Source organism: Habropoda laboriosa, unplaced genomic scaffold (genome assembly GCF_001263275.1).
Source record: "Habropoda laboriosa isolate 0110345459 unplaced genomic scaffold, ASM126327v1 scaffold102, whole genome shotgun sequence".
Taxonomy (NCBI): Eukaryota; Metazoa; Arthropoda; class Insecta; order Hymenoptera; family Apidae; genus Habropoda; species Habropoda laboriosa.
The window spans coordinates 1,532,863-1,544,379 of NW_017100262.1; the positions used below are offsets into that span (position 1 = coordinate 1,532,863).

An 11,517-nucleotide genomic window follows, 5' to 3' on the forward strand; every position below is an offset into this window, starting at 1 on the left:
TTATTCAAGTCCCCGCAAGTTTATAGTACTTTCAGGTGGTACTGAATCGAGTAACAGTACTTGATACTCTGTTCCTACTACATCATCTTGATAATACATCGAAGGCAATTCCTCTGTGAGCAATAAACCTTCCTCTAAATCACTTGTACCTAACACAAGGTCCGATGCTCCGACTACCGAATCTAACACAGCACCATTCGCCTTTAATTTCCACACGTCGGAGAATGTTAAATCAGTCCGTGCTGAGCCTTGATCTTTTCTCAAGGGTAGATCAGGTAATTTCTTGTATGTCGTTACATCCGAAGGAGGTTCTGACGTTTTTAATACATTATTAAGAGGCGGTGGTTCCGGTTCAGGAAGAGATCGATCCGTTTCTGGCGAAGTACTAAGAATAACCGCATCATAAGGCGCTACCATTATCATTTGCTCCGTAGGCTCTGATACCGAGGGAGCGGTGTACAAAATGTAGTCCATGTTACAAACTGAATTTCCAGGCATTCTTTTGGATGTTTTGTCTGCGCACTCTTCAACAGGTGTACCGTGTACTTTTAACATGTGTGCTCTTAACGTAGCTTTTGTAGTATACGAACGTGTGCAGGTTTCAACTGGACAATGGTATAAAGTCTTAGATTGATCTTGTGGAGGCACTGTATCGTCTTTAGTTTGATTCTCATTATTATTTCTGATATTTGCATCGTTTATGTGTTCAGAGTTCTCCGTCACTGTAGACGTGTTTAGGCAAGCCGCATTAATATTCAGATCTATTGACTTTCTTTTTGATTTCACAACCGGATTAACCCTAGAGCATTGCGTTTCCTTCAGTTTGCTCCGTTTATGACCATTGATAGTATCGTGTAAATTCGCCTCTACCTCTTCTTTAACTTGATGCTTCTTTATATGAACGTACAAACTACTTTTTGCAGAAAACTTCGCGTTACATATAAAACATTGAAAGTATCTTCCTTCCTTATGCGTTAATCTATGCTCCTTGAGATGCTCAGATCTCATAAATGCTTTTCCACAGGAAGGAACGTCGCACACGAACTTCCGTTCATTAGTGTGCTTTTTCTGGTGTCTCTTCAATTTGCTAGAAGAAGAGAACGCCCACTGGCAGCCTTGAAATGTACAAAGGTAAGGTTTGCAGCCAGTATGCGAGCGTATGTGTGCCTTGAGCCTACAAGGCTTGTCGAATACTTTACCGCAGCCTGGCCACGAGCATTTTACATCTACTTCCTTATAACTATGGCATCTTTGATGCGACGTCAAAGCGTTACTACTATAATATCTCTTTCCGCAACCTTCGTGTTTACAGACATACGGAGCATGACTCTGGTCATGAGACTTCATGTGCAGTTCTAGAGCTCTCTTTGTCTGAAATTTCTCCTGGCAGTCTGGCACTTGACACAATATCCTATTCGGGCGACTATGCAACTTCGCGTGACTCCATAAATTATAAATCGTAGTAAATCGACGATTACAACCTTGTACCTCGCAAATATAGTCTTTACGTTTCAAATGCGTTTCTTTGTGTCGTTTGAGCTTAAATTCTGAATAAAATGCCCAGGCACACCCTTCGAAATCACACTGAAATAAAAGCATGAACAGGTAAATGTATTATAATTCTGTTAGAAAACTGAGAGAGAAGTATAAAAGCATGTACAATTCATATACCTTAAATGGTCTTACACCATAGTGTGCTAATAAATGGCCTTTCAATGCATAAAGTTTACTAAATTGCCTATTGCAATCATCACGTGGACAGAGCCATACTTTCCCATGCTCATTGACAGATATTGGCTGTAAGTTGTCATCTGTAATACCTAATTCCTCTAAAGCATTTGATATCACCAATTCATGTTGGTTATTAGGATTTTCTGCACTCTGTTCTATTGTTCCATTCCACACTGTTGAAGTTTCTATTTTTGGCAATTTTGGAAAATTTCCTGTAGCTTCTATGAGCTCTGAAGTCTTCCCTTGATAAATCTGTTCTTCTGTACCAGTGTTTATAACAATTTGTGTCATATTTGAAATCTTGTCGGTTGATATGGCGACAACAGCCATTACACCATCCTCAGTGTCTACAACATCCTCTCCACATATCTTAATCTCACTCTCAAATTTTTTCTCTAATGTTTCCGGTATCTTTTTACGCTTCTTAATAATACGTGGTTCCAACTTCACCTTAGCCTTTGTTTTCAATTGTTCAATTATAACATTTTCAGAATCACCTTCAACCAGCTTTGCTCCTGACAACTCTTCTACTATATTTTCAGAACTGAGATCCTGCACATAGAGATTCATAGTATTTTCAGATGGGCTATTGTCCTTTTGTAATTGAACATCTTTATTCACTTCATCTATAACACGCAAGTCGTCTACAACAACCTGTGTGGACTTGTTTTGTGACTCTTGGCCATCAACAATCATGGCCTTCTTCAACAACGAAGCTTGTTCAGTTTCCGCACATAATCCTTCGACATCTCTATTAGAGACAGTTAAAGTAGGTTGAGCACTGGTCGACGGTAAAATTTCACCGGCAACCATCATATCGTCCGGAGATAACGCCAACGGATCCAAATGATCCAGCTGAAATTCCGGCAGTATAAAGCTATCCTTCTCGTCCAGCAGCTTCTCATTCTGAAGCTCCTGAAGCAAAGGATCATAACCTAAATTGAGTTTTTTGTCTGACAGATCGATGTCGATCGACAATCCGTCAGGGTCCTTTTCCAGAAAAGCGTGCTGGAGTTCCTCGCCCAGGTACCGGTCGACGCCCTCCTCGACCCCGGACTTGATCGCGTCGAGATCCATGCTCGACACGGATTCCGTGCGTGTTTTTAACCATTTCTCAATGTCCGCTACAGTCTCGACATCGGCGACTTTACCGATTCCGTCAACAATACACGGCTCGCTAGTTACAACACCGTTTGTCACTTGATTACCCTCGATCCACACTCTATGGTGATACTGTGCAGTCTCGTCGTCTGTCTCCGCTTTATGTTTTCCTTTTTTATTTGTATCTTCCGTTTTCTCCTCATCCGGCGAAGCGGACAACAGACTCGACTGACTGTAACCTACCGATCCACCCACAACGCCGACCTCGCCGTGCGGCCAACCGCGAACCGAACACAAACCTCGCCGGTTACGAAAGATTCGCGGGATTTGTTTTGACTTGCAAGCGGAGGGAGTTCCTTTACGAGACATTTGACTACCCCGTAGCCAGCTCTGTAGGGGTCCACACACAGCAACAACGCCGCCATCGAAGGAAACCTTGTAGATCATAGGTGACCTATCGTATTCAGAGTAGAATGAACTGAGCGTAGGTAGATGGCACTGCGTGTGCTCATTTTTTAGCGCTACTTTCGAACGTGTAATCCGTTAAATCTTAATTTCATCAAATAATATTCAATTATATCCAACAATTTTTACGTTTTCTTTATTTGTCTCTGTAAGGTATATAACGAAACAATATTACAAACTACTTTTCCTCTTATACACAGACAAATTTTCAACGAACGGTCTAATTACAAGCGAAATGTAAATTTTGTTTCTCGTTAATACATGTACTTATAAAATTTCCATAATTACTCTCCCATGGCAAATTATTTAAAATTAGGCGGTTTGTTGTATTCAGGCATGTCTTTTTCTGCGATCAGAATTTTCAGCTGTTCTATCCTCGATCGTCTTGGAATCCTTTTTGTTAAATCTACTTTATCCTCGAGAGTTTTCTCCGATTTCTTCTCAGGGTACCGAAGATTCTTCAGTAAGTTAGCTCTCTCGAATGTCGTTTGCTGAGATAGCCTGTAGGGGTTCAAATCTCTGTTGATCGGCGGTTGTACGTCTTCCGGTAAAATTCCTCGTCGACAAATAAATGACCTCCTTCGTTTATCCGGTGGTCTCAGTTCCTCGTACGGAATTTTAAACGACGTTATCCTGCCGTTGTTGTCGTCTTTGGGCGGTTGGTCATCGAGAACCAACAGACTCAATGGCGCCTGCAAATTCACATATATAGGGTGTCCAAGAACACTTAAAATCGTCTTCGTTTTTAATGTTACCAATTATTGTCACTTTTTTCTTTTTGAAAATCACGAGTAATTTCCTTCATTTACAATGTATCCATACATCTCTGAATTATCAAATTCTAAGATATTATCTCGATACATTCGGAATTTTGAAGAAATTAAAAAAGAAAGTATCTACAAAAGAAAATTTTCCTTTCACAATATTCAGATTGTGTCTTAACCATTTCTCGTACTATTAAAAACGAAGAAGAAGATCGAGGTGTACATCTTATACTTGTACACCTTGTATATCACAGTCCCTCAATATCCAAAAATTTTCTAACTCAGTTAATCGTCCAAAAATCGACAATCCTCCTTCCAAATTGCTCACAAAAATTACCATTGCTCACCTTATCAGCAAAAACGCTCATCATCCCAACGACCACAGCTTTGGGCACTTTGTAACCCGGTGGAGACTTTGGTTGCGGTTCCAAGCACGATTCGGTACGTCGTTTCATCGGTTCCGTGTATAAAAGTACATCCCCAGCTGTCTGTTGATATCGTTTATCGCTCAATCTCGGATCGTACTGTCTCTTCCTTCTCCTCACCCTGTGAGCCACTCTACAAGTGCAAGGATCCGGCCAAGATCTCTTTGGATCCGGTCCAAAGATCGTCTCCCACCACGTCAACGGTTCTTCCCTCGGTTTCTCCTCTATTTTATAATTACTCGGTTTCTCTTTCATCGGTTTCTGCCTCTTGAAACTGAACAATTTTTTCCAGCTGCTTTTCTCTGCGTACTCGAGACACTTGGACGGACAATTTTTGCATATAAGGTCCATACAGGGTGGCAACGGTTCTCCGCAATTTCCGCGGCCATATTCGATCGGTTTATCCTTGGATTTGAGGAACCAGAAAGATCTGAAGGTCCCTTTTAGCGACGAGGAGCTTTTGAGCAACTGATATCCATTTTCCTGAGAATTGAAAATATTTTTATGCGTGTTTGAGATTGTTCTTTTTGGGACACCGTGTGTGTTAAGGAAAAATGGAGGAAGGTTCGTAACCTGTAAACGTTATTTCATAGGTTGTTGAGTGTAATTTAGAGTTTTTTTTTGAGAAACGATACCTTGGACGATTTTACACCGAGAATTTGGAATTTGGACCGGAAAGATGCCATGGAGAGTGGCGATTTTTTGGGGAGGACGAAGGATCGTCCTTTGCCTAGGTGCGTCACATTAGAAATTTACTCGTCCGAAATATTTGGGAAACAAAGAAGCCTCGATCGTGTAGCACGTGTCCTTTGAATTTTTAGAAAATCGATCCATACGATTTACTATCACAGAATCGATCATTCTTCGACGAAGAACATATTTAAAAAATTTCCCAAAATCTTCGGTATCTTGGAAGATTATTTTTACTATTTTCTGTGTCGTGAAATAACGAGTGTTTAATTAAAATCGATCCATACTATCACAGAATCTACCATTCTTCAGGGAAGAAGATATTTAAAAAATGTTGGAAAATTATTTTTACAATTTTCAGTGTCGTGAAATTTACTCCTCCGAAATATTTATGAAAAGAAGTCTCGATCATTTAACACGTGTCCTTTGAATTCTCCCAAAATCGATCCATACGATTCACTATCATAAAATCCATCATTCTTCGACGAAGAACATATTTAAAAAATTTTCCAAAATCTTCAATATCCTGGAATATCATTTTTACAATTTTCAGTGCCGTCAAATAACGAGCGTTCAATTAAAATCGATCGAACGGCGAGTGGAAATTAGCGATTTACACGAGAAACCCGCTGATACCGATTCGATTTCCTTTGATCGTCGACCATTTCCGGTCCCCTGTGCAAACCTCCATACTAACCAGCCCTGTTAATTCCGGGAGAACACCGGAATTACTGATACTGCCTCTGCAAACGAGATGAGAGGGCTGTTTCGACGAGATGTAGTTGTCGATATCGCGAGCATCCACGCGTGGATACTTGCACGGATGGAAAACGACGGGAAATGTGTGTGTATGTACGGATGTACACGCAGGAGTGAAGATGAGAGGAGAAGGTTGAAACCTCGTGGAAGACGCAATGAGAGATTTCGAAGCGTTTGCGAGAGTCAGATTGATTCAGCTCAAGTGAACCGACTTACTCGTATAGCGCCTTTCACAGGTGATACGCGTACACCTGTTTCGTCCTTTGGTAACTTGTAGCGACACCATCTTTAGGTAGGAGAGAATTGAAGGAATTTTTAAAGTGTGCAGTTTTCGTGGTAGGTTTAAGTCATTTTTTTCTTGTTTTATTTAAGTATTCGAGAGCTTAGATGAAGCTCTCGCAGGGTGTCTTATTTATGAGGAATCTTATAATTAAGAATTATTTTTGTTACTGTTGAAAGTAGGGAAATGTGATTGAAAAATTTTGGGATGCAAAGAAGTTCCTCTATGTTCCCCTTTTTGGATCTATGTTGATTAGAAATTTTTTATTCCTTTCGACGAGTACTTTATGTCTATGAAGTCTTATGTCCTTTTTCTCGTCAGCCTGCATTTCTATCTACTTAATTTTTTTCCAAGATTACAGTGACAATTTAGAAAAGTAAGCGAATAATAAAAGTTTCAGAAAAATGGAACTTCGTCGTGTTTAGAATTTTACTAACACAAATATCAAAGAAACAATTATCACACTCGAAAAAATCAATTACAAGAAGAAGTTGAACTCAAAAGTAGTTAACTCGAGTGGCGACTGAGAATCGAAATTATTGCTTACCACTTCGTAAAAACCTAATTTTCCAGGACACCAGATCCATACGCCTCTCACAAATGTCTAAGCAGTGAATGTTTCGAAAGAACCGATCTTTAACAACCTGCTACAATACCTCGTCCAACACAAAACCACCCTAAACGCAGAAATAAATCTGCAATAAACATACAATATTCATCGAATTGCAATAAATTAGCATTTCACCCCCAGCAAAAAGATCTCCTAGCGCAATGGTTTAAACAGAGCCTCGAGGAAAAAGAACAACCCTTTGCACAATATCCCCCGAACCAAACACAACATCACACCTCGTACATACACTCCACCCTGGCGTACAAATCTCCACACCTGAACAGCCCTGTACACTCGGTTCCCTCGCTGCACACGCATCCACGACATATCCCCTCCTCTTCTCTCTCTCCACGGAACGTATATCCCGAACCGGCGATTTTCCGGCGGCGAGTCGCGGTGAGGAAGGGTGTTTACTCAAGACACGACAATTCATTACGTAATTGAATTGAACGAGGCCTCTCTCCTCCTCAGCCGTTTTCCCCACCGCGTGTCTCTCCCTCCTTAGCCCACGGGGGTAGAACGCGGCACGTGTAGAGAAACGACGGTGGTTTGCGCGTGTGCGCGTCTATTTGGCCAGGCTGGAGAGAGGCTCTCCCTGGTTGGGGAGATCCATCCATCCCCATAGGCCACCACACCCAACCAGCCATCCATAGAGTGTAGCAGAGAGAGTGAGAGAGATAGAGATAGAGAGGTTTGGCCCGCGTCTGGCTGCCTCGAATAACGCTCGCTACTACGGAGGGGTAGAGCTACCGAATTAAACGATTAGTTAAACTGATTTCGAGTTAGGCGAATGAATAAGTAATCGGATTTCTCGTTAAGGTAATCGCATTGCGCCCTGATTGGCTCCGTCTGCCTGCGTTATAGACCGTTCCCCTCTCTATCTCTCTTCATGGTTTCGATGCTAGCACACGCTTCGGAGTCCCTCTTCCCTTTCGTCTATACCTGGCACAACTGTGTTGGATCTCCCTTTCTCTCTTTCTCCGTCTGTCTAACGTGTTTTGCCTTCGTTCCACCGCTGTTAATTCTCTAACTAACCTTTTCGTTTGTACTGGTTAGAGAGGAGCCTCTCTTTCACGAGCACGATCTACGCACGCGTCATTCAATGTCGTTATACTACGTCTCCTTCCTGTCTGCCACCATTTCCGCCCCGTCACGCTATCGCCAGTTCCTTTCCTCGCCGTTTTGGGGTCCGTTCACATGGATGCTGGGTTTTGTTGTCGACGAGGTGGGCTGGGGTGGAGGTGAGAAGCGGTTCGAGGTGTTTGTGGTTGTTTGGGGGTGGGGAGTGATTATGGGTGTCTGGTGTGGAGGAGGAATTTGGGCTTTTGGGGAGAAGTTTGGTCTTTTGAAATCGGTCTTCGTTGGTTCTAGTTTGGGGATGATTCTGAGGAATTTTTGAGATTTAGATTTTTTTTGAGTTTAGTAATAGCGGTAATTGATTTTCTATTATATTCTTTTTTGAATGAAACCGATCAGATTTGAGCCAACCAAATTCGAATATTTGAAATTTATTTCGAATTTAGGAAATGAAATTAGAATATTTGAATTTAATTGAAATTTAGGCAATCGAATTAGAATATTTGAATTTACTTGAAAATTAGAGAAACAAATTCGAATATTTCAAGCAAAATCAGCAAATAACCAACCCATTTCGAATGCTTGAATTTCATTGAAAATTAGGCAATCAAATTCGGATATGTTAAGTAAAATCAGCCATTAACCAACTCATTTCGAATACTTCAATTGAATTCAAAATTACACAATGAAATTTGCATTTTAAAATTTCACTCAAAATTGGATAATGAAATTTCAGTTTCGGAATTTCATTCAAAATTAAGTAATGAAATTTGCATTTTAAAATTTCATTCAAAATTAGTTAATGAAAATTGCATTTTAAAATTTCATTCAAAATTAGTTAATGAAATTTGCATTTTAAAATTTCATTCAAAATTAGTTAATGAAAATTGCATTTTAAAATTTCATTCAAAATTAGTTAATGAAAATTGCATTTTAAAATTTCATTCAAAATTAGTTAATGAAATTTCAATTTTTAAATTTCATTCAAGGATAATGAAATTTCAATGTTCAAATTTAATTAAAAATTATTCAAACTTAAATTTTCGAACAGAATTCATGCCTGTATCGTAAATCCATCGTCTTCCCTAGCTCGTACCATCTCGTATTCCTTAAATCGTACCTGCACAACCCTTCCACAGAAGAAGACATACTTCACGCTACCAAAGAAGCGTACTTCCGCTATCTTTCCAACGAAACACCCTTAAAACCCACTATCCTCGACAGATTATCGTCAAAACAGTCAGCACAACTTAAAAGCATCTCCGACAACTGCCTCCCCTGCACCTTTCCTTCCCAATTTCATCTTCACTGCCCCGTTATCCATCTTTCCAGGCCTCCTCCGCTACTTCCGCCTAAGGTTTCCACGTTGCCCCTTTCGTTCTCGCGTCTACCAGCCGGTTCCTCTCTGTCCATATCCGTCCCAACGTTCCACGTGGCGTGTTTGCCCTCGCAATTACATTCCCGAACGCAATCCCATTTAAATATTGCCGAGTTTGGTAGCGGCAAACACGAGACCTCGCAGCCCGTTCGGGACGCGGCTGGCGTGGCAAAGGCCTGTTACACGGCCATTTCCATGTAAAACGTTGCCTCCCCAAATATTTTTTCCCACCCGCGAAAACACTCTGTCCTCCGATTTTTCCAAGACGTTCTCTCTCTCTTGAGAGAGATCGTTCGCGGAATTTTAATCGTTCCCCGGAAGATTTTCCGTTCACATTTGTGGAATTAAGAATAAAACATATGTGGTTGTCCGGTCGCGTTGCCTACCGGGCAGTAAAGAGCCATAAACCAATTGAACAGTCCTTTCCAGCCTTCTCTTCCTAGCCCAGTGATAGCGATTCTTTTGAGCTCGGTGTGTCGAAATTCGGAAACAACCTAGCTAGTTAACGACTCTGAACCTCGTCGATAGAAGATAGACACCGTTGTTTTTCGTTGTTGTTTGTGCGATGATTATTTGTGATCTGCTCGGTTTCGGCTGTGAGGTGACGTAAGTCGACGCGTGTCACCTTTGACACGCGTGTCGTAGGTTCGCCATCACTGTCCTATACATCGTTCAGAATAAGAGTAACCTCGCTCTCGGACCGATTCTCGTCCGTTCTGCGCATAGATAGAGAGCGTATCAGAGAGTAAAACGGAGAAAAACGTAGGCGGTTAAGTGAGGGTTTGGACGTTCCAGTCCTGCCTTAGGCACGTCCCATGCTCGAAACGAGGTTACTCTTATTTTGAACGATGTATAGCCCCTAACAAATTCCTTTCCTACCATAAAGAAGTTGACGAAAAATTTTCTGAGATTTCCTGCGAGTCAACCATAAGTCAGATGGCGAAATTTGCTTCGAGCCAGTAGTGCAAGTCGACGATATCTCGGGCGCTCGAAAGATTCTTCGCTGTGCGCAAGTAGTGCAAGTCAACGATTTCTCAGACGCTCGAATTTTTTGTCGGAATTAGCCAGTAGTGCAAGTCAATCGCTTCTTGGACATGCCAGAACTCCCCAAGTCCGAAATTCGAAGCGGAATTATTTGTTAATTCATTAACGTATCGATTTATCGAAGTGTCGCGTAATTACTGTTTCTTGTCTAAATAACAATTTGGATTTGTTTAAATTAAAAATGGAGGGTTTCAGGCCACCGCAGGTATCAAGGAAAGGCTCGAATATCAAGAAAAATTATTTATCGAGAAAATCGACGATTTATCGCGAGAAAATTGTGCAAAGTGTATTTTACGAAAGGTTACAATATACCAGCATTGTTTCACAGCATTTTGCAGTCTATTCATTTCTCCCTAAAACACCACATCCATTTCAAACGCTCATTCTTCAAATGACATTCCATTACAAAGTTAAACAAACTAATTGCACACGTTAAGAACGTGTAACAATCAAACAGATCTCGAAATTCCAGCGGAAATAGCGTCGAGTCTGTAGACGTCTTTTCCTCGAGAACGTTTTCATTTCCCATCAAACTTCCCCGCAAGTGTCATCCTTAACCTCCGAACTCTTCACACACGCTCCCCGGCCGCTGTTATTCCCGGCAGAATCTCCGCCAAGTAACAAGTCAACGAGCAAACGAATCATTTTAAGGAGATCATCATCCCCCGGCTAGCATTCGGTATATCGCGGCGTAAACAGCGTCGACGGGGACGTTGAACGAGCATCGTCCTCGCACAGAGCCTCCGCACTCCGTAGACACTTCGAATGTGTTCCCTCAGAGGAGGGTGAAACGACGTCACTGGGGGTAGGTGTTCGTAAACACGGTTGTCAACGAGCAAACGAATCATTTTAAGGAGATCATCATCCCCCGGCTAGCATCGGGTATATCGCGGCGTAACAGCGTCGACGGGGACGTTGAACGAGCATCGTCCTCGCACAGAGCCTCCGCACTCCGTAGACACTCCGAATGTGTTCCCTCAGAGGAGGGTGAAACGACGTCACTGGGGGTAGGTGTTCGTAAACACGGTGGTGGACTTCTGGCTGCAGGTTGTGCAGTAAAGAGAGAGAATAGGGTTAGAGGGAATAGTAGCAGAGAGAATAGAGGGAGGGGAAAGGAGGAATAAAGGGAGTTAGAGATAGACGGAGACAAAGTTAGAGATGCTTAGATAGAGAGACTTAGGGAGATACAAGGG

At 41.7% G+C, this 11,517-nt stretch overlaps 1 protein-coding gene across 1 annotated transcript; it reads right to left on the bottom strand.

The window, feature by feature from the left end:
• Positions 1-3,279, bottom strand: LOC108572963 (zinc finger and BTB domain-containing protein 41-like). Its single transcript, XM_017935310.1, has 2 exons — positions 1,672-3,279; positions 1-1,584 (listed from the first exon to the last, which is right to left on the bottom strand). Exons 1-2 carry the CDS (start codon positions 3,277-3,279, stop codon positions 1-3), a joined length of 3,192 nt encoding a protein of 1,063 aa, XP_017790799.1.
• Between the last annotated feature and the right edge of the window lie 8,238 nt (positions 3,280-11,517).